The sequence below is a fragment of the Embiotoca jacksoni genome, unplaced genomic scaffold (genome assembly GCF_022577435.1).
Source record: "Embiotoca jacksoni isolate LCO1_2020_lvr unplaced genomic scaffold, fEmbJac1.0.p SCAF_26, whole genome shotgun sequence".
NCBI classification, from domain to species: domain Eukaryota; kingdom Metazoa; phylum Chordata; class Actinopteri; family Embiotocidae; genus Embiotoca; species Embiotoca jacksoni.
The window spans coordinates 6,200,706-6,225,186 of NW_027185377.1; the positions used below are offsets into that span (position 1 = coordinate 6,200,706).

The 24,481-nt window shown below is 41.9% G+C and overlaps 2 protein-coding genes across 3 annotated transcripts in view; one reads left to right on the forward strand and one right to left on the reverse strand.

The window, feature by feature from the left end:
• The window catches only part of LOC138204831 (inhibitory synaptic factor 2A), a 30,266-nt gene extending 14,470 nt beyond the window's left edge, over positions 1 to 15,796 (forward strand). The window contains exons 3-4 of the mRNA XM_069160371.1: positions 2,845 to 2,916; positions 13,539 to 15,796. Of these exons, the coding sequence (XP_069016472.1) occupies positions 2,845 to 2,916; positions 13,539 to 13,722 (256 nt within the window). The 3' untranslated portion in view covers positions 13,723 to 15,796. The remainder of the gene's footprint in view (positions 1 to 2,844; positions 2,917 to 13,538) is intronic.
• dock1 (dedicator of cytokinesis 1) overlaps positions 1 to 24,481 on the reverse strand; it is a 174,254-nt gene that overhangs the window by 83,438 nt on the left and 66,335 nt on the right. For both annotated transcript variants that reach the window (XM_069160370.1, XM_069160369.1), the window contains exons 26-27: positions 22,795 to 22,922; positions 20,440 to 20,535 (exon numbers count right to left, since the gene is read on the reverse strand). In XM_069160370.1, the coding sequence (XP_069016471.1) occupies positions 20,440 to 20,535; positions 22,795 to 22,922 (224 nt within the window). The remainder of the gene's footprint in view (positions 1 to 20,439; positions 20,536 to 22,794; positions 22,923 to 24,481) is intronic.

The window sequence follows — 24,481 nt, forward strand, 5'->3', positions numbered from 1 at the left end:
GGTCTGCCGAAATGAGCTCTGCTCTCTTATTTTCTCTTATCAACTCAGTATGAGAGAGGGGTGGGGGAGGATGAGAGATTGAGGGAGAAAGAGACCTTGACAGCACGAGGGTGACAACAAGAGAGAATAGAGGGGAGGCGTTCAAAGGACACAATCCTGTTCCCCGTGCGAACCCAACGGCTGCTTATTGATTGGCTCATCTGGTGGAAAGTGAATGTGGCTGTGGCCTTCTCCCGCTTTACTGGACTGTCAACCCACCTCCACTGGCCACCCCATTAATTACAATTAATCCAAGGGGCAAACTTTAAGTAAACTTCCAGTAACACCGCACTGCACTCATCCCCCTTCTTGGACACCATTACCTCATTCTGCTACAGCCTTAAATAACAATATTGATATCAACACTTCTAATATACCTGTCAGAGCATACCGCACAGAAAGCTGTGCAGGAGATAAGGAGGGTAAAATTTATGATAGCGGTTTAATTTCCATTGGTGCCGCACCCCTATGGGCAGCGTGATGAGAGTACTAGTGAGAGAAGTGAAAAATGTCTCTGCTGCAGTTAGCACACTAACTTAAACGAGAAGTTGGATCCAGTGACGTTTACTGCGGTGTTCATTTAAGAAAAACTGACTCGACAGACTCAGTTCAGCCAGAGTTAAAAAAAAAAAAAAACTTACCTCTATTAGTATATGACCACTGACATTTCTGCCTAAACACAAATACAAAAGAGCTTAAACTTTGTTATTCAGAAGCAACATCTCCCTCCAGAAACAGTATCCCCTTCATGGTGGATAATCCACACACCTTACTGTGAATAGTGTTCAGTTTTCACACAGTTTGCTACATCCACATTAAGGAAGAAAAATAGGAGAAGAAATCAGTTTTAATGGACAGATGCAAGGTTATCAATGGTTACACCTGCGCACAATACAAGGGATATGTGTTGTATTACAAGACAATAGGACAATTGATTGAGTTGTTTGATTGTGAATGTGTGGAGCTCAGATGAGCCCTTAAATCCTGGGATAACTGCATCGGAGATCTCACCGCGCTTCCTCTGCTTCTCAACATTTTTGACTTTATTACTGAAATACTGTATTTTGAAGTTTATTCTTAAAATGTCCACTTTATTCTTGACAGTTCAACATTTTTCACAACATTCCACTTTTTTCTCAAAATACCAAAAAAATCTTCCTCCTCTAATTCATTTTTTCTCAATGTGGCCCTAAAACTCTGTTGGATTACCATGAGTAAGGGGGACATTGTTTCTGGAAAGTGGTGTTTGCTGTTCATCATTAAGGAAGTTTGTCTTTAACCTCCATTACAATGGAGGCAAGAAATAACAAATAACTCCAAACCAGACAAAAGTAAAACCAAAACACTCCCCACATGTGTGCAGCCAGTGTGAGACCGTATCTTTTTAACTGTGACAATGTCAACTCCACAGGTTTCATGCCTGTTTACTATGGTGATAATTGAGACGTGCAAACAGAAACAAAGCTAAAAAGCAAACCTTTTAACATCAACAAATACATCTGTCCAATTAAACGCTGCTTTAGGAGGATGATTGTATTTGATAGCAATGTGTGACCACAAATTAACACCTGATTGCGCAGTAAATGACAGCTAATTAAAGACTGACATATGTAATGTCTTGACAAGACTGCTTTTATTTGATGCAGCAGTCCATTGTAATCTGTCACTAATTACAAGAGGAACCACTTCACTTCAATCAATACCGTATGTATGTTTCCACATGCTAATCCAATAAGAAAACTGTCGGGCCTTTTGAAGCATGTGAGCATTTATTTCATTAAGGGCTTCCACTTGGTTGGCCCTTGAGAAATAACAACCTATAGTGGGAATATAGTTAATGATAATGTTTTTTATGTTAAAGGCAGTTGATGAAAGAACAAAATAAGGCCACACAAGGACTGATATTTTAGAATGTTGATGGGGTTTTGTATTTGCATAATACTATCACAATGAAATTGATAAAAGTCTGATTGTATAAAGCCAATGAGCTGCTGTCCCAAATACAACTGTCAAATTTGACCTGCTTCGAGGATCCAAATGAGCCCCAGCTTTTTTTCCAGGTCATAACTTGTATGGTTTGCTTTACGACACCGTAGCGCACAGAAGGAATTAATCGATAAAGGGATTTCTCTGGTGCGAGTGAAAAGGGTTTATAGCAGGGAAAAGTAGAGTAGCGCTGCTTGTACCAACAAATAAAAAGTCATTTGAGATTGTCAAAAACCTTTTGTTAGAAACATTATTCAATTAGCTCATTAGCTGAATTTTTTTTTTTATCAACACCCATTTTGGTGATAAATTAACCATTTAGTGAATTTTTAAATGCCGTGCCTTCTCTAGTTCCAGGATTTGCAGCTATATTAAGTTTTATATCATTGTAGTTTGAATGCCTTTTGTTACTGTTTGACTATATGCATTGATGATTTTTTTTTTTTGGTCTAAAAAAATAATCCAGTGATTAAGTGATAATTAAATAATTAAATTCGCTGAAGCCCAAACTATAAACTTTTTAATTTAAGTAAGGTAATGTAACTATCCTGAAATAACTTTAATGGAAACTTCCTCCCAGAAACTCATCTTATGTGCTTCATCTGACCTCCAATCAGTCAAGCTAATGGCTGACACTGTGCTTTTGTGCCCTGGCTGCTGGGCACAGGCCACTCAGGAGGGCAGTGTGACTCCCCATCACCCTCATTTACTTCGGTCTCGCTAACGAGGGATGACAAATAAGATGAGAAAGGGAAGGTGTGAGGGAGCAGCTTAACAGGTCCTGTAATTACTCATTCACGACTCTTATCTTCCCCGCAGACTTTCCTATCGAACCGGACAGGACACGGCCAACTGTGACACATGCCGGAACAGCGCATGCATTATTTACAGGTTAGTGGCCATTCCTCTTCAAAGACACAAGGATCTAAATGTGCCCTGTCCTTTCTCCTTGAGGGAAAGTGAACAGGTGGGAAAGGGACAGCAGAGGCGGGGGGAGAGAGGGGATGGGGAGGAGGGGGGGAACGCAAGACTAATGTGACTGCTGTTAATGAGCACATGGGGACATGTGACATTTACACACGGCGCTCTCTCTCCGAAGCTATACGTCTCTGTCTGATTCTCCTATTGTGCCTTCACACCGCTGAAGGGTGCTTAGCAGGTGTAGCGTTATCCGGATTTAGAGACAAAAGGGCACGTGGTTGAAAAGAAGAGAGGATACACACTGTAGCATGAGTGAGCACGGGGCCACCAAAGGTGAAATTAATTACCGTCCAAACCTCATGAAATATCATCAGTGTGCCGTTGCCAAGCCAACCGAAACTCTCCATACTTTCAACTTCAGTTGAGTTTATTTGACAACCAGTAAATATGAGGGTCTAAAGTCGTTAGTCAACCAGGGTGCAGAGTTATCCTCTGCTGGCTATACGTGCGAGCGTGTAAGTGTGTGCGTTTACTGCCTTTGTAAGCAAATGTGTGTACGTATGTGAAATGATGCTGAGACAAGCATTCAGTTAATCAATTAGTTGCTCGGGTGGAATTTTATTAGCTTCCATTTTGGTTATAAATTTATTTATAGTTTATCGAGCAAAAGTTCCATCTTATCTAGCTGATCGAACGTGAGGATTTTCTGTAAGCCGAATCTTTTTGTTGAGTTCTCAGAACTGGACTCGACAAAGACTAAACAAATCACAGAGTAACCAAAAATAAGACTCAGGCCAACCACACTAATGCCTCTGTGAGGTTGAACTTGTGTTGAACACCAACATCAACTCACTGACTGTGAACATGCAGATGTTTAACAGGTATAATCTTTACCATGGTCCCCAACTTATAATTGAGCCTGTATGATGGGAATGTGTTTCTGGGATAAATTACAAGTGTTACCTGATGCTTGTTCTTGATGAAAAGTGCAAATATCTATCACATCAAATACTATTTGATATTATTCAATAATGAATAAGATAATTCAATTGGAAACCCAAAAGTGAAATTAACAGTGGTGGTGTGATGGATCCTCTGGAGACCATGAATGTTTGTACCGAACAAACCATCCTAAAGCTGGAGATATTATTATTATTATTATTATTATTATTATTATTATTATTATTATTATTATTATTTGGACAAAAAGATTTGAACCGACATTGCCGTCCCTCAAACCACATTGATATCACTGCTAAAAGTATGTAGATTAACCGACTATCATAAATAATCCTGAGTTATGAAATGTGAAACTGTGTTGAGTCAGCTTTGAGTTCACAGTCTCTGACCTCTGACCGGGCCTTGTAGGTTCTGTAACCTCTGTCGAGCTTGAGTCTTCCTCTTTGATACACAGTCAGACTGACAGTCTGCAGGCCCCATGAAGGCTCTTTGCTCACAGTTGGAATTACATGACACAAGGTGCATGTGCATAATACATTCTGGCTGTCTTTTTGTGTGGTGCTCAGAAAAAAGTATGTGGCCAACAGTCAAAAATAAAAAGAAGAAAGGGAGAAGATGAGAAAGAAAGGAGATTAAAAAAAACAGGAGGGTGAGAGGCAATCGATAAAACTGTTTTTAGTGGTCACTGCTGTCCCGCTCAGTCTGCATTTCTCCTCTGAAGAGTTATTTAAATCATTTTGTATCTTCTGCTCTCAATAACTGACAGGCCTCTGGCCAAACCTCAATCGGCTGCTGAAAATCTGGGAGCCGGGCAGAGCTCCGTTCCCTCTGATGTTTGAGCAGAAAAAGCTGCATCGTGTCGTAAAGTGTTTAAATAGCAGCAGGTTCCCCTGCGTCGCCGCCGGCTGGACAACAACAATGTTGTTTGAACAACAAGTCAATGACAGCGAGATGAGGCCAGTTAAGCTTAATGATGGCACATGGTGTGAAGGACAGCATTAATTAAGAGGCAGTGGTTTAGATGCCGTTCTAAACGGACAGATGAAATGGGACTGACTGCTGTGATGGGATGTCAGCTGGTGTTATATATCACTCAGCACAGAGTTGGCATGTTTAAGGCTCACGCTGTGATGTGTCTCTGGGGGAGGAGAAGTCCCTGCTCCCTTTAGTCTACCTGTCCTCCATCTCTGCTCTGCCTGTCCGAGTACAGACCAGCTCTGCTCGTCCTGCTGTGCCGCTGCAGACCACAGAGACACAAACTGCAGTACAATAACATGTCTATATTCAAAACACAAAATCCATTTTAAAGTCTCTTTTGAGAAGATATTCTTGGCAGCTCAGAGTGCACCTTATCTATAATGATCACTGCTGCGTTAGGGCAGGTGTTTCATTTGCACATCAACATGACTGCAATTCCCAATGAGGCTTTAAAATATGCAAAATGCAGGCTGCAATAATAGCTATGCTTAAGAGTGCCCAGTGGAATATGAGCCATTTATACGTACGTGTCAGCGAGTGGTCCAACATATCTGTCTTATCGGCGTTTGTCTTTGCATAAAAACAAAAATCCCAAACAGTGTCACCGACAAAGGCAGGACAGATTTGTCCCTTGACTTAGCAGGTGCTGATCATGTGCACACAATGACAACTGCCTTCAAACAGGAACTATATTAACATCAAAAATCCACATTTGGCTTCATAGATGTGCCACAATCAATTGAAATGCTTCAGCCGCAGAGGAAGTGCAGAAAAACAGAAGCTCAATACAAAAGAGGAGTCTCGCTTTTTTTAACAAACCATGTCAACGTCTGGCAGGGTTTCAACATGATAAAGGGCAGAATTTTTTAAGTGAGCTGTTTAAATCTGTTCAATTGACCCGAGTTCTTCTTGAGGAGACTAGCTCGGCATGCCAAATCGTGTTGATTGGACACAGAATCAAATATAGCAGTTGTATTCACACAGGCAGCGGGATTAAATGGCAATCTAATTACTTAGATCTCCATGAAAACAACCTCTCTGGAGGTGGAGGAACACAGGATAAGAAGCAGCGCCTTGGAGGAACACGGAGTGTGTGTGTGGGAAGAATAGCTGTCTATGATATCTATTAGGATTTTTTTGGGGGGGGATTATGTTTGTGTCTTTTTGCCAGGGCAAAACACCCAGCTGTTGTGTTTATGATGAAGCCATTCTCATGTGGATATACGGGTCCATAAATCATTTTATCGCAGCCCAGTAAGGAGTCATCCATGCATTCTTCAACATAATCAATTTGTCCAAGAGTATATGGCATCATCTAGCCCATGCTTAGCATAACAACAGCACAAGATCAATATGATACTGCAGTCTGTGGGCACGGACTTCAAACAGAATACACAAGCTGCTGTGGTCTCTTGTCCGGTTCCACTTTCCTCATTTTTTAACCATCTTGAACTCAGTCAGTCTTTCTTTCATCCTCCCCGCAGTAACTTTCTCCATCTCACTTTTCCCCTAGACTATGCTATCTCCTCATAACAGCGTTACTTGGGGATTCAATGCTTAATGCAACGTGCATGACATTGAAACAGAATAAGTGAGAAAGGGATGAAAAGATTATTGCACTTCATTCCACCTTTGCCAGGTGATGTAATATTTGTTACCGAGAGAGGTGGGGAGGAAGGGAGGAGTGGGGGAAAAAAATAAAAAAAATAAAATGAGAAGTCAGAGAGGATAGACATCAGAGAAAAACACAGAAAGAGGCTGGATGATAAGAAAATACAACAGGCAGGGTGGCACAGGAGAGCCAGGGATTTGAAATGCATTCCACTGATGTGTCTTGACGCAAAAACCCTGTAATCTCATTTTCCTTACGCTGCATTTATATTGGTTAATGTGCCGATCAAACAGGGAGATAGTTTTAAGTGGTTGTGATTAGGGAAGTTGATTTGGGAGGTCTCCATCACTGGGTACCATTGTTCACACTAGACTACAGTCAAATACCACCAGTACATGTTTGTCATTAGCTTGCACGACTTGCGATTATCCAGACACAGGGCACTACCACTGATCATTACGCTAACTATCTGAGGGTAAAACACTCTTTGAATAACACTGTGCAGCGCAAATAGATACAACAAAATCAACAAAGGAATGCGCTTTCAAAAGGAAGATAAATCTCCAATCTACTGTGCGAGGCTATTAAAATCAATTAAGCGTCGCTAAAGGCTGAAGAGCTGATTACATTATAACGTATGGAAATTACCGAGCAGCAAGGCTGTCCTACTGCACGGCTCTGTCGGGGGAGGATATCTCTTTTTGTGCAAAGCCCAATGATGTTTTCCAACATGGTGGCAAGCTGGTTACCATAGCTACGAGAGTGATCCTCAGTAAGACAGATAGTGTGAAGGGACAGTGAGGACAGTCAAGAAGAGCACTTTCACATCCAGCCAAGATAAGGGAACAAAGAGAGGAAAGACAGGGTGAGAACAGCTCAAGGATGAAAGAGACAACAAGAGATAAAGACTCAGATGTTTAAAGTGGGGTACAGGGGCAGGTGAGAGGTGTGTGTGGCAGTGGATGATTTGAAATGAGAGGTTAGGCATGATGTAGAGAACAGACGAGTATCTCTTTTTTTCTTGTCTAGACACTCTTTTTTTTTTTACTGAGCGAGTACATGACAAGAAAAGAGTGCGAGTGAGTGAAAAGGAGACAAAGAAAGAGTCATAACAAGTGAGGGAGTGAGGTTAAAGACTGACGAGGTCCAAAGTGCTTTCTTCAATTTGTTCTGATAAAACAACCCCCTCGGGGAAGAGGCAGCGAGGGGACGGCAATGCCAACAATGTTTCACGTTTCGCTTTCAGCACACAAAAAAATCTAAATGTGGAGCGACGCAGTGGGGCCCATGACACTTTCATAAGGAGACGCTGATAACTGGGCTGGGTAGAGACTAATAAATCTTTCATTACAAGGCCTTTGGAGTTTGTTTCAAAGATGAGATGATTATCTTTTCTCTCAATTTTTTTTCTTCTCCCCCTTCTTTTCTCCAAATAAAGTTATGCAGAATTTTTTTTTCCCTTGTCAGTGACATTTAATTTTTCTTGCTATGCTATTCGCCAGCCACAGGCCACTTTACTTCTCCTTGGTGTGATTTGCCCGGCAGAGCTTCACAAAACTTTAAACAGCAACATGGACAAAATTAATTTCTGAGCAACATGAATCTATAGGTTGTCCAAATATGTTGATCTTTGAGAGAGTGTGTGTAAGGATTTGGTCTGATTACTATATAGCTATGAATTAGCCATACTCAAATTCACTGCATGAGTTGACGGGTCAGTGGGAGTGAGTGAAAGAGAGACTTCTCCAGTCCCGATTGTTTCCGGTCATTACTTTCTAATGGGTGTAGACCTCGGGTTCATTTTGAAACTATTGGAGCAGCCTTTAACCAATCGGCATTGACCACCTCATGACGCATGTTGTGCATCAAAATTCTAATCATTGGTCATTTAACACGTTGGTAAATGCAGACTTTGGATCTTTACCCCTGTGTATGTACTAGAGCTACTGCGATGCTTCCCGCTGCCACTCGATGAACAGCAAACACACCAAACAATGAATTTATGACTATTAGAGCAGTGCGCGAGGCAGTGTGCAGGAGTTTTTCAATCTTTATTTAGGCTGCGCTTTATTAAGCCTGAGGATACTGTGACGCGCATTAATACACAAGTGAAGCTGAAAGGCCACTCCAACGATTACAGCTGAATGATGATTTACGGTCTGACAGCTCACACATAATATCAAGCAGGATAAACTGCGTAAAGACTGCAAAAACATGTGTCAGACGAAGAATGTGAAGACTTTTAATAAGAGGCTGTATTTAACGCAGACATCGAGTTGTACAAACGGGGCTTCTGCATATGAGCTCGGATGTCAGTGCAAATTCTTTTCTTCTCAAAGTCACTTTTATGGCATTTATGTTTGACTGTGCAGTGTAGCATGGGATCTGACAGGAGGAATGGCAGAGAGGGAGGAACTGACATGCAACAAAAGGTCGAAGCACGGATTCAGACTTGACATGCTCACAATGTTGTTTGAACCATTAATTCCAGACCGATCTCGATGCATTAGCCCTGATCACTGCTACAAGAACTTGACCAGACATATACTGTAGAGAAGCTGTTCTCGTAGCTAGAAAAAACACAATATCTAACACGCTAAAACCCTTAAAATTACATTTATTCTCATGTAATTGTGGAAGTATTGACCTTCCTCAGCAGCAGAGGTAGTAATACAGTAGTAGCACGACTTTGACACAGATCACAATTTATGTCCTATCTCCTTTATAATTCCAAGTTGGTTTGTGTGAACGAGACAATCTTTTTTTGTTTGTTAAAAGTTACTACTGTTATGTGGAAAAAAATAAAGCCTCTATGGTTCCAGGCGAGCAGCACAAAATCTCATAAATTCCCCCGAGTGATGTCACAATAAAAGGCAAAATGATCAAAATGAAAGGCAGCGTGGAGGTTTTGGTCCATAATAAGTCACTGTTACAAAGTGACAATGTTACAGAATGCAGTGCTAAATCTGTACTTGTGTAACCAGACATAAACCATATGTGGCAGAATAGAAAAGGCTCATATGATGCTGACTATGGGCCTATACTGTAATTTAGATATGATGACCTGTTTATTAAATGTATTTGGTAATTAGCTCATCGACAATAGTCATTATTAATGGAATTTTAGCCCCTTTTTCCACGGCGGGTACGAGCTCGGCTTGGATCAACTCTATTCTTTTTTTCTTTTCTTTTTTTTTCCTGTTGGGTCCAAGTTGTGGATAGCACCTGGAACTATTTGGGTATCACCTCTGTCAAGGATTCGAATCCAAGCGAGCTGAGTCTATACTAAAACACTGCAGACCAGTGATTGCTTCAAAGAGAATCTTCACAATCACTGCGTCTGTGACACAAGACTTCCTGTACAAACCTACCAATGTTAACTCTGTCTAGTTGCCAGCAAAAGGACTCAGCGACTGCGGAAAAGCATGTGATGCCAAAAGTGAGGCGAGTCGAGCTCCTTTCGCAGTGGAAAAAGGGCTTTAATGTTTTGTAATGAGTAAGTAAGTATGCAAATACTCCTAAAATAATCCTAAAATAACCTACAGCTACGCCTAGAATAGAACACACACACTAACCCAAAGATAGGAGCTGAACAAAGCGAAGACTGCCACACAGGTACTTTGAACTGAAATGTATTGATGATAATGTACAATACCTTTACAGAGCCTATGTCCTATGACTATAACAATAAAATAATAGCATTTTTAATCAGGTTAAATGGTTGTGTGTCCATGCAGGGCAATAACCTGTAGCCATGGATGTGTGGCAACAACAGCGTCGCCAGTATTAGAGGCTTACACTGAAGAGCGAAGAGAATCCTATCACTGCTGTGGTGTGTCTGTGTCTGTGTGTGTGTGTGTGTGTGTGTGTGTGAGACTGAAACGAAACATATCCCACAAAAAATGAAACAGTATTAAGCTACAGTGCTTCCCCATCCCTCCCCCAAAAAAGATTGCCTGTGTCTTTACACAGTGTTAAATGAAGGTTTTCTAAGAGATGAAAAAGGCACAATGAAATTCTCAGCAAGCTGCCTCATCAGTGGCACCCCACATTTATTACACTCTGACAGGCACACAGTCATTGATCACAAAACTCTTTGATGCTGCGAGAAGAGCTTGTTAATTTATTTATTTTTTTGGCCCATGTATTATGGTTAATATGTTAGTTCAACATCAGAAGACATCATGATCTTATTATACATCACGAGTCTGAGGGCCGTGTTCACATATGTATGCAGTTCAGTTCACTAAGGCCTGACTAAAGGAGAAACAAATAATTTAAACTGGCCTCCGTGCATTTATAGAACATGTCGAGATAAATAAAATCAGCAGGACAAGAAATCATAACAATTAAGGCAGAGAAAAGATAATACAAAACAACAGACTGAATAAAACAGTCAGGATAAATTATATGGGATCAGGTAAAAGCCTGTATAAAAGTTTTTAGAAGGAATGTAAAATCAGCTTAGGCAGATGGTTTCCAGGTCACCTCTGACCACTACACCTCCATCGCCCTTCAAAATAAGTCTTCAGAAAAGCTTGCTGGCAGACTGAAGGCCACTGTCAGCAGTGCACATACAGGTGCCAAGGAATGTCCAATACAGCTTGGATACAAGGCAATAATATGATCTCTTTTAATGGCACCTGCTAAAATCCTGGTAGCTGAACTTTGGACTAGCTGTATATCAGACTTTGATGAATTGGAGTAAAGCGAGCTGCTGTAGTCTAAGTAAAATAATATTAAGGCCTGAAAACCTTTTCTAGTACCTCAAAGCGTAAAAAAAAAAAAAAATCATTTTGGAGATATTACTGAGGCGAGCGAGAACCCTCAGGACAAATCTCTGTGCCTGAGTATCAAAAAGTATTCTGAGCCAAACATGACAGACACGACAGCCCGTCATGTAACTTATTCACTGGGCAGTTTCAGTGACCTATCATGCATGACCAGCGCTTCGTGGACCCTCCTGTCTGTGTGGCCCCGGTGCATTCTGTTTGTTTATCTCTGTGGTCGCGATCTCATTTGCCTTTCATGAACCAAACGACTGCAACACAAACTGTGGGACAATGCAGCCGTTTCCACGTGCAGTCGCACACAAAAACTCCAACAGACCTCACAAAGGCACGCGGACATGGATTTTTTCCCAGTGTAATTAACAGCCAGTGATTTATTGATAAAAGCTGGGGTGTTCTTAGCCCTGTTTAAAGGCCTGAGCCAAACAAAGGCAAACTGCTGAGTGTCTGGTTCAGCACCCAACATTCTCTTGAGTCCCTGTCAGACACCCACATTTATGTCAGTTCCTTTCTAATCTAATTGGGCGGCACGGTGGTGCAGTGGTTAGCATTGTCGCCTCACAGCAAAAAGGTTCCGGGTTTGAATCCAGTCCTGGGCCTTTCTGTGCAGAGTTTGCATGTTCTCCCTGTGCTTGCGTGGGTTCTCTCCGGGTTCTCCGGCTTCCTCCCATCATCCAAAAACATGCACCTCAGGTCAGGTTACCTGGCGCCGCGCTAGTGGCAGCCTGTTGCAGCAGCTCCCCCCTGAAAGCCCCCCTGCTGTAGCGAAGAAATTTTCCCTCGGGGATTAATAGAGTGAAATAAAAATTTAAAAAAAATATATATATATAATCAACACAGAACGCATCAATGTACAAAATAAAAACTGACCAACTTCACTGTGCCACTTGATTTCAGAGCTTCTGGAAATGATTTAACTGTGCTTCGAGATAAAACAGAATAATCTCCACCTACAGCTCACCTGGAATACTAAAAACCATTATAGATGTATTTAAATCAGAGCAGCCTGCTGCTATTATGTAAGTCTGTCTGTCAGACTCCACACCAGCCTGACTCGGGTTGTGGCTGTAGAAAGCTTTAGCAGATTAAAGTCTCTCTACACTTACCACAGCTAAGGCTGTAATCTGAGTTTCACTTAGCAGAACCTAGTATTCAGATCTGCGTGGGCGTGGGATTATAACGATGGCTGGTCCTGATAATTCCCCGAACACTCTGGGGGAAACGTGACGTACGCCGAGAAAGACAAGACTCCGTGTTTGTGTGTTCACAAATGAAATCCTTCTGCATCCCTGTTACCTCAATACTGTGCGTGCAGGGATCAAAGCAACATGATAGACACTGAAATCCTAAAAGGCTCACATCAATACCCAGGCTCTGATCTCAGTTTTAGCAAAGCAAATGATCTTCAGTTCAACTCCCCCTCCAGTGACCGGGCACTCCTCACTGGGAAAAATACTAATGGACTTCTCTCTCGCTCAATGAATCACAACAAGAATGCAAATAACACATGAAGACAGCAGTGGCAGCAGCCAAAACGAGCAGCCGGATACAATGAAAAGCAGTCAAAAATTGGGAGGTTTTACTGGGAAATAAAGATGGAGCGAGGGAGAAATGTAGGTCGCCTTACCAGGCTGAGCAGTGCAGTGACAGAGGGTAAGTGAGAGCAGGTCAAAACGTAGATGCTTATTAAGGTTATAGATTAAAAGAAGCCCGAAGGGGAAAGAAATGTGGTTTCATTGTCGATAAAAGAAGAATATATATGGAAAAAATTTTCAAATAATGGTGAGATTTGTGGCCTATTCAAAGAAGCAAAGGCAGACTCAAAATAAAAGTCAGGCAGCAAAGAAAATAATAAGGGTGCAAAACCGTGAAATCTGAACTGTATAACTCGGGGGATAAATTCACAGCAAGTCCAATTTCCACAGCATTAAGTTAGTACAATAACGGCTGTGCTGAACTCACTATTCTATTGCTGTGAAAATAAAAAATATTGCTGTCACTAGCTCATCAATTCTGCAGATGATTCACAATAAAAGTCTTCCTGGAATTCATGTGAAGAGTCGGGATGCATTGATTGCAGCAAGCAGCAAACTAACACAGAAGGTAGCAAGATTTTCTACTAAAGTCCAATAAAATATGTGACTGTTATTGAGCAGTGATTGTAACAGCACCAGGACCGGGTGGTGTGAATACCTGCATGGAAGCGGTTGGCTAGTTTTGCGCTAATGTGTGTCTCTGTTTGCTTGCTGCAGTGTGGAACTGGACTTCAAGGTGCAGGAGGACAAGTTACAACCACTGATAAAGAGGCTCTGCCCCATGGAGGACGCCCACTTTCCCCCCCTGCCTTACCCCCAGGAGGCCTTCACCTCCACCCCGAAACGCAAGTCCAAAGCTGACTCCAAGAAGCATGCTCGCTGGAAACTTTGGTTCCTTTGAAAACACAGGACCGTCTCCTCCCCTGCTACCGATGCACAGGATTTAAGTGTCCATCGTGTCCTACATGTGTTTGTTTGGTTTACCCATCGTCTTCTGTTTTGTCACATCTCCTTGGATTTCGTAGACCCGCTGACCGGTATTAACGGAGAGCTCCACAACCGGATACTGAACCCCCTTCTCTGAGATGACAGGATGTGTAATGGGACACAAGTGTGGATTTCCATGGAAAATTCATAATGTCACGCTTGCCAAAAATGGATTGAGAAAAAAAAAAGAAAAAAAAAAAAGTTATTTTGAACTAATTTCTTCAAACACGGTGTGAAATTACACCTGGGAAATATATTTGGAGATCAGCAAGGTGAGAAGACGAATTTGATTTCCTGCTGTCTATTTGCATATATTTTTCTAGCTGACATCAACGCGGTCCTGTTGATAGTGGTTCAGTGTCCGTCACATTTCTATTCACTGGTTGGGACTTTGTCTTTCTTCCCAGCCTCCAGGAGAGGTTGGAAAATCCAACCATAATGCTCTGAGGCCTCCGTAGACAGCATATCACCGTACTGCAAAGCACAATTTACACTGTTCAGGATACATTTTGTCCAGAATAATTCAAATGAACTATTTTGAGTATTAACTCACACATGTAGATCACCTACTAACCATGACAGATTGAAGACTTTCATATCCATCTAAAGAAGAGATCTAAAGGATGAAATGTCAAGAGATGTTTATTGGACTTCTATGATCCACTTTCTATCCATCGTTAAAATTTCTCCTCGAATCGACTGACGTTGAGGTTTAAGAATGAATAAATAACACTTATTTTCTTAATAACATTTGCAAAGTTAGACGTCAATGTACTTTTTTCTATATAAATATATATATCTATATACATTCACTTTAAGGTATAGTGGAATATATTTATTTGAGCTGCGGTGAAAGGGAGCTGTGCCGTTCAAAAATTACAGCGCAAAAAGATTCTTAATTCTTTTTCATGCATCAAATGTAGTTCTTACTAACCACACATTGCATACCCCCCCCAAAAAGAAGGAATCCATACACGCAGACTTCATCAGTATAGAATTATAGACACACAGAGAAACCAAGTACAAAACCAAGTGTAATGCATAGTGTTGGTTTTTAGCACATGAGGGGAAACAGAAGATAGCTGTGATTGTATCACTGCAGTATCCTGCGTCAGCTACTACAATAGCTACTGAAACCAAGCCAGAAAGACTGAATGTGCCACTTCTGATCACAACCAGGGCTTCTACAGTGCAGGGTGGCAGGCGTGTAGCCTTGCATGCTTTTTACTACCTTCGGATTTTGCAGGATATTTTCTAGCTTTTCAAGAAACAATTTTTAAAGAGAACGACGAAAGTCCCTTTCTCTTTTTGCCCCTCTTTTTATTATTAGCTCCTGCTCATTGCTCCACATCTATTTGACTGTAAAGTATCATGTAGTAACTCCATGCAGGGTTCAAAAACGATGTACAGCCAAACCAACACATGCATTTACTATATACGAGTATATGTTGTACAGCATCAAATAGGGCTAATATCATTCTATGAGCCGGAAAGCAGCCAATATCTAAAAGAAAACAACATAAAGTTGATAACTCCTGCAGGAGAATAAAAGTGAAGTCACTCTAAAAGCCAAAAACACTGCCCCATAACACAGGAAATGTGCCAAGGTGGTTTCAAGGGCATGAATGAAACAACACAACAACAACACCAAGCAAACTACAACATAATATCACTAGTTTGACCTTCAAAAGCTCCAACATGCTGCATTCTGTTGGTTACATGTAATTCACACCTTCACTCTTATACATGCCAGGTTGGTTTCTTTCAGTAGTTATACTGTAGCATCAAGAGAGAACTAGATGTTTATCTGTACCTTAAAGAAGTGCAATTGATTTACTATGTGCAATACTGTGTCTTTTCTACTGTTTTTTTTAAAAAAAAGAAAAAATATAAATAAAGCTATTTAATATGCAAAATATGAAAAATAAAAACAGACATCTCCAGAGCTCTCAAGATTTGAAGTAGATCGAGTTTCATTTGCGGAGCCATAAGCAGCCGAGCAGGATCTTTTTCCACCACATCAGGCACGCATCAGTTAAAGCATCAGATCGCACAAATCCAAAAAATATATTTCCTCACTTACCTTTAATAGAATCTATCCTTTAGCAGATGGTTTTGATTTGATCTGCCCATGCCTGTGAGGGTACCATCACAGCATCACTGTATGTGGAAACATATAGTACTATTTAATATTTTACGTGGTGGTTTTTTTTGTGTTTTTTTTTTTTTTTTTTTTGGGGGGGGGGGGGTTGTTTTCATTGATGTGAGCACCACAAACAAAATTTCATTCACCTCCACTGTACCGCTTTTTCAGCAGAGTCAGAGCTCAAACTCTCGGCCGTAATAGTATGCATGTATGCATGTAACAGTGATAGCAGTGAGTGAGGAAATATGTTTTGCAATCTGGACGACCTAACCTTGTAAAAACTCGTCTACTTACACGAGACACGGTTTGATAATTCTGCATGCAAAACAAATCAACTCCTATGTGATGGAAAGTATGAGATCAGGTTGAAAACACAGCCTTGCATCTCTTTCATGTTGGTGCTGCTGCAAACAGTCAGTGCAACCGTGAAGTAAACCAAGAACAAAACTGAGTAAATGGCCCCGAGATTCAGAGTCACCCTCACATGGACGTATGAAGCAATGTGGCTGGAGGGCAACACCACGCTCCTGCTCTCACCCAGAGCAGTGCCGCCTCCACAGGGCTTCCCTCGAGTGGATGTTTACAGCACAGCACTGAAGGCACAAACAGAAGTGCACCCTCTATAATATCTGTGGTTTGAAGGCGACGAGCATCGGCGTGCATGTCCTGGTGGTTTTTCCATGTAGTGCTGACAGGGGCCGCACATCTGATGAGAGTCGTAGCAGGGGTCAACAAAACCAAATAGATTCTCTGTCAAAGTTTCAGCTCAGGTGAGCACAGGAGAGGTGCAGCCAATGATAAGTGCCTGTTTGAGGCATTATGATTCAGTGCCATATCTCACTATGCTTCTTTTCTGTAAGAGCTCTGCAGCAGTCTGTCCGGCAGCAGAGACAGAAGGCGAGAGAGAGGGAGAGGGAGCGAGGACAGAAAGAGAGACGCGAGGAGATATTAAGAGAAATATTTGGACAGAAACAGATATAAACACACAGAGATAAAGAGAGAGAGCCAAACAGAGAGCCAAACATACAGGAGAGGATTCCGATCTGAGCATGTGTGGCTTGCTGAGATGGTTGTGTAGCACTGTGCTGTATTCGGTCAGCGAGTGCATGCAGCAAAAAGGAAAAGCTCCAGCCCATATAGCTGGTCAGCCCCATACTGTCAATCAATATCACAGAGTCCTTCCCCTGCAGTTTTCCACTTCATTCCCTCTGCACACTGCAGGAAAATCATCAGGATCACTGCAGCCCCGACTATCACTACAACCCCGGTTTGGGTAGTCCTCAAAACAAGTTCGGAACAAGTTCAACGAGGTATTTGACAAACTTTACTTATGTGTATCTGCAGGGCTCATCCAGATGCTTAAATTACATGAAATGTAATTCAATGGTATTAGAGGAGAAATTTTGGTAATTTCAGCAGCCAAAATGCTCCTCATGTAAAATGTATTCACAGGGACTGATTTCAACCTGTGTGAGAGTGGACATGAATATAAAGCTCCAGCTCGGTAGGACGTCCAATGATGCAGATGTGTGACGATGCTGTGTCGCTAACAGGCGTAGCACTGCAGTACCCGCACGCGACAAAAAAAAAAACAACGCCCCCAAAGTCGTCACTGTGATCATTCTCATCAACATTCAGTGTCCACCACCGGCAGGAGTGAGAGGGGAGAGGGATGGGAGAGGGAGACAGAGGGGAGAGAGGGGAGACAGAGTAGAACGGTAATGCATAAATCTAAATGTAAGAGGCTGCCACTCAGAAGAACAAGGTCGGCGGTTGGCTGCGGTGGTTGTGTGAGCAGCAGCGTGCAATGTGCCTGCAGAGTAGGCAGCAGTACCCAGAGGCGGCAACAACAGCCCTCTGATTAGAAAGCTATGACACTTCCAATTGGGTCTCGCAGCTGTTTAAAAATTCACACCAACCTTATTGATCATTAAAGATTTTTTTTTTTTTTTTTTTTTTTTTTTGGGGGGGGGGGGGGGGGGGACGGCTCACTTCAAATGCAGCTTCTGTCCCAAGTCCTATATAATGTATAGCGCTCGGGTAAAGGACCCACAGACTTTGATACGACCTCTAACTCCCAAAAGGACACTCTGCACATTGATGAAAATTGTATTCAGGTACTTAGGAATGTCAAGGCAGTCGAGTACAGTGGCTAGCTAGCCAGCTACGGAGGCAGCAGCTGACAAAAGGTAGGGGTCAGTCGGGACAATAAAAGCCAGCTGTGTATAAAGGAGGGAGGTAAGGCGGAGGGCAGCGGCAGCATATGTATACCAAGTAGGAAGTTTCAAGAAGGACCGCGGGAGGTCATCGGCGGAGTAGTTTCATTAACTAGAAAGGAGGCAGGTCTTTTTGAGCGCCATTCAGCCACCACAGCTGGAAGTAAGGAACACCATTTCACCTACACCACAGGGGGGACGCTGAAATGGATGCACTTAGTATAATACAGCCTGAGAGGAGACCCGTGCGTGCTGCCTTCATCTTGATAGCCTTTTAGACAAAGTGGGATGCAAGTTCCATAAATGAAATACATGATCAAAAGGAGCCCACTGCAGTGACAAACAACGAGGAGGGGAAATTACAGGAAGCAGAGGGGGAGCTTTAAAAGGCAGCTGATCCGAGTTCTGACAACATGCCTACCGAGGGACAATCTCTTTCGCGAATACGCTTTACAAACATTTTGACCGCGAGCCAGGCAGGATGACATTGAATTAATACCAATGAAAAGATTGGAGCGCTACGGAGGGAGAGGAAGTAGGAGTTCTGGACATCGGGGCAGCCTCAGCTCAACCCACAGTTTCATTAGCTTGACATTATTCAGCGTGATGCGCGATCGCAACAAAAGGGGGCTTCCCATCTACGAGATTAGCTCGGTGCGTTGCAGGAATACTTTTAAACAGAGTGCAAACATCACTTCACCGCAACCTAGAGAGGAGAGAATCACGTGATAGAGAACGAGGAGAATGAAGACGTCAAGAGGAGACACAGGGGACAGTGGAAGGACGAGTCCCGCAGATGTATTATGACACTGTGACATAACGCACACAAATATACACAGGGTGATCACTGTGTGATAACTTCAGGCTTTATTAAATCACTCTCTGCTGGCGTGGCTCATAACAGCTTCCATTTAAACAGGTGATGCCGTTTCCCGCTGCTCCCCAGATGGAGAGGGTGCTGCGTGTGCAACCAAACACATCCATGACAAATAACCCCAGACAAGGCGAGAAAGGATGTTCCACCAACCAGTGACAGTATCTATATCAGTCAGAACTACAGGGCCCTCCATTTTCCTACACATGTAGTATATCAAGTGCAGTAAAAATGTCTCATCACTTAGCTGTATTTAAATGAGCTATTAAAGTACCTTTAAGTGCCCTCGCAGGAATCCCCGTCGTCACTAAACATTGCGTAAACGCGTACATGTTTAATGCTCTCACGTCTGAAGGCAACACAAAACAAGCTACAGGAAGGGAAGCATCGACAGGAAGCAGAGAACAAACACAACTCCAAAAGTGCAGGTGACATTCATTGGACTTTTTGGACTAATAAAAATGGATGAGGGGCTTTGCCACGCACATCAGGCAGACGGCGTGTTTGCACGATGACTGATAAGTGCATTAATTGCAACTGAGCTCTAGCTGAGACAGTGATTGGAAGAAGGATGCCAACGGCAGTGGCGGGGGGTATACAGTGATTAGATTACAGCTGAGGAGTTCAGAAATGTGCTCATAAAGTGAGGATCACACACACAAGCAAGCAAGCCACACAGAAAAAAAAACAAAAAAACAATCGTGAAACAGCAAAGGCAAAAGAAACACACGCACACAAACAACCGGCTGGAGAAAGATATGAGCACATCAAAGCCTGCTATTAAATTGAGGTTGTGTGAAAGCATTCTGCAGAGGTAGACTTTACCTTTAATGATAGTTGTGCAGTGGAAGTTGAGCTGCAGTGGGCCTGTGGGACTCTGGCTGTGGTGCACACGGTAGACCTCTAAATTTAAGGCTACATGTGTATTTGTATCTATGTTTGTATGTATGTATGTATGTATGTACACATACATATTTGTATGCTTGTATGTATGTATGTATGTATGTACGTACATACATACGTATGTATGTTTGTTTGTATGTATGTATGTATGTACGTACATACGTACGTATGTATGTTTGTTTGTTTGTATGTATGCATGTATGTTTGTTTGTGTGCTTGTATGTAAGCTTGTATGTATGTATGTACGCATGCATGTTTGTATGCATGTATGTTTGTTTGTATGCTTGTATGTATGCATCTATGTTTGTTTGTATGCATGTATGTTTGTATCTACGTTTTTATGCATGTATGTTTGTATGTATGTTTGTTTGTTTGTGTGTATGTATGTATCTATGTTTGTTTGTATGCATGTTTGTATGTATCTAAGAATGAGAAAAAGGAAACAGACGCAGATCTGTGGCTGCATCGTGGTGTAGAAGCAGCCAAACTTACGATGTGAGGGGAGTCACGGCCCATGGAGATGACTGTCCTGTTGACTGTCCTCAGCAGCTTCTCCATGATGATTTGCACATGCCACTGGGTGGGACCCTACCAAAAATAAAGACACACATACAGATGTCAAGAAGGAGACAGTGACACAAGTAACATGATCGACATTTAAAAGGAAAACTCCCCATGCGAAGTTTACTGTTTAAATTCTGGTGCATTCAATGACTTATTTTGTGAGGATTTATTGTAGTCTCCTTTTTAGTTCATTTGTGCAATTTAAACTACCTGTAATTTGAATATTGGTGACTCCATTGATTCTACAATAGATTTGGAGTCTGTGTTTGCGTGGATGCGCCGACTCACCCGCGTGAGATCAGTACAAATAAGACAGAACCTTGATTCTAAAGGATCACTAGAAGATCATACATTAAAGCCAAATCATTAATATCTGCTCGTTTATCAATTTTGTTAAAGTGGGGATTTGTCCTTTAATCTCATAAAACATATACAGAGACTGATCAAAAAAAATGAAGTGCTTCTCCTCTCCTCATGCAAATTGATAATGCTTATTTTGCCGTTAACACACACACACACACACACACACACACACACACACACACACACACACACACACACAAAATGTGTTCAGGTGATCAAAAATGGTAATACTGCTCTTCCCAGTCTAAAAACTCAGAACATGACCCATGCCACTGAAATGATTTACAATTTGAGAAGCCAAGCATTTAGAAGGCAGAAACCCCCATGGGCCAGTTGTTCCGATGTCATAAGTGGGTCAGCTTTCCCTGGACTTTCCTATTGGTTATCATGTCAGTGAGAGCAGGGCTGTTTATTGCTGTCTGTACCTGCCGGTGGGGGGAATCTTCTAAGCAGACCGAGGTCTGCAGCATCAACCTAAACTTTTAATAATTTAAGCAGCTCTTTCTGCAGTTGAAGAATTCACGCAGGTGAGTCGGTGCATCCACACAAACACAGACGTTCACACAATCTCAGAGGCTCACTGGTGAGAATAAACTATCAGAGGAGGGAGTTTCAGATATTGCCTTCCGAAGCAGGATGCGTGATGCACATCTTTCGAGAAAACCCACATGATCCCAGGACTGTTTTTTTTTGTTTTTTTTCATTGGAATCTGGCTATTTAAAGGGGAAACATACAATTAGATCTTTATTTCTTACAACATATGAATTGCTTGATAACTTGGAAGTTCAAGTAGATGTAAATATCGACAGAGGTTTCCTTTCCTTTCCTCTTCTCTCCTGATTTCTGCGTGCGTGCAAGTTATGTTGATGTGTAGGACGGATATGAACGAGAGAGCGAGACACCGAGAGGAAGCAGCAATTTGAAAAGACGGCGAGAGAGGCTGTGAGTGTAAAAGCCAAAGCAAGTGGGTGAGGTGGATAATCCCCGGCAGAGTGGAGTGTGGGAGGCCGAACTGTGGTGATCAATGAGTCTGAGAGGGCCTGAGGGAGGACATCAGGAGTCTGGGCATGGAAGTGGATGAAACGCACTCGTAAAGCAGCTGAGAGTTTGCGAGTGTGTGTTTTCATTTGTGCACGTGAGGTTTGGAGGCTGATGCCTGCGTATGATGGATGCACACTGCAGTGGAAAATTCAAGAAGCATTTCTGTGCTAAAATGATTATTTGATTAATCCGGTAGTTAATTGATAGAAAGTTGACAACTGTTTTGCTTACAAAGTTAGCTGCTCAAGAATAACATGTTTGATGTAATTCTAAATTGAATATTTTGCAAACTGCAATCAGACAAAGCAAACAATTTGATGATGTCGCCTTGGATGGGCAATTTTTGGCTGCTTTTGGACGCTTTATCAGATAAACAATTAATTGAAAAACAATTACTAGATTAATCTATAATACTGAAAAAAAAAAAAAAACTATAAAAACAAACAGCTTTTACTGGCTACATAAACGTCTCTGTAACTGACACAGCAATGGCAACAGGTCATCATCAAGTCGACCACATTTCTATAACGAACTCTGGTTCTGAAGCCGTGTGTGGTTAAACAGAGCGCATCACTTTGTTCTAGGAGAACATTGGTACTGTTGAAGATGTCCTCCAGCAACCCTGAGCAATCAATTACAGAGCACAGTCAAATCTACAAGTTAGTAAATTAACACTGCCGTAAAATGTGATCCTTTCAGGCCATACAGGGCAATAAAACAAATTGAGAATAGCACACTGATTAGTAGCTATCAAGTCAAATAACCACATTCGAAATGCGCTCGTTCTTTATGGAGGCACTCCTGGATCTGCTTGTTATGCTACTGTTTATCCCAGAGGGAAATAAAAGTACATAAAGCTGCAGAGTTGCGTTGCTCACCACATCCTTCCTGTAAAGCACCTCCAGGATGTCACTGAGCAGCTGGCAGCAAGCCTTCGGCTCCTCCCGCTTCTCCAGGTGGAACTTCAGCTGGTCCGTCATCAGCGGCAGGAGGATCTCACGGCAGTCTGCAGAGACGCCAACAAAGACACGCAGTCACGACGGCACTCAGCACACGCAGCAGATGATAGATCGCGCAAAGCAGTACGGCATATGGTCGTGACACATTCTCAAACAGATGCACGCGGCTTATTAATGACTTTCTCACATCCCAGAGGAGTAAATTAAAAACAAGGGTTCACTCTACGGAGTAAATTTATTAATTAAAATGTCTGTGGCAAAAGGTCCCAAAATCCCTCTGAAGAGTTACAGTACAATAACACAACTGTCAGAACAAAAGCCAGTTAAAGCCATAAAAGTTTTCAGAAAACAGCCAATCACAATATCTGGTGAGGAAAAAAAAAAATTAACAAACCAACCACTGAGCCTCAGCAGATAACCTTGGTGTGAAAATGATGAACAAATTGGCCAACTGATCCCTCTCCAATATCATCTACTGTTGCCGTACCCTGAATTAAAGCACATTATCTTCTACTGCAGGACTGTATAACCGCTGTAGTTGAGCTGGTGTGAATGTCAAACCTGAGAGTTTACGAGGAGATAAAGCAGCAACATGTTTACAGTCATTGGTGTCCCTTTCGTCGTGAAAAAACAGCAACTCTGTCGAAGTAACACTTGCAAATAAATTAATTCTACACATCATGCAACCAACCGGCTAATGTCGACAGTAACATCAAAAGGAGAATTTCCATACAGAGAGGGTGAAGAATTTTGGTTGGCGGTTCGGACACGAAGGACAGCAGTGATAACACAGGAAGTGTTCTCCTGGAAGGTAAACCTCAGGCTGTCGCCACTAATGTAGTTTTGTTTCTTTCTTTTTTAAATTAAACTTTCTGATTTCATACTTGGTGGCGTTTGTGTGTGCATGTGTGGGGGCCATATTTAAAGCCAAAGGTACGAAGAGACTGGAGTTATTTTGGTGTAAATTAAAAGAATTAAGGTGCATGTCTAACAGATTTCTTCAATGAAAAGCTATGATGACGAGCTGCCTTTCCACTACTACGGACAAAAAGTCAAATTATAAATCGATAATCCCTCTGCTACGAAATAAAAGGCAATGAAAATAAAAATGATTGGATAAAAGAACGTTTATAAATCGTCCATGCAGTGCATTGTCATATCGCCTGTAACGGACGCAATGGTAAAGTATTGATATTCATGTCACCTTAAAAGATAACAAGAACAAAAGAGCAGCACACTCAGTGAAATCATCCCCAGTACTGTTGCAGATCACACGAACAACACTACTGTTCCAACAACAATCTGTATAATGACATGGTGGATACACACCGCTGGTCAAAACGGCAACCCAGCGAAGGATTTTAATTCAGAATCAATACAATCTCTTCGCTTCACAGATAATGTTACAGCTTTAATAAGGCATTCAGCTGGGACACAATAAAACTTTAAGTTCATTAACAAGTTTTGTCAATTGCCAATACTGCTCTAGGCCAAATGATAAAAAGCACGACGCGAGGCGTAATGAGTAGCATGAACTGGTGACCTCCTCGTGAACAACTCCCACAGGTATGAAAACAAACATCCAATCATTGTTTTACATCCTCTG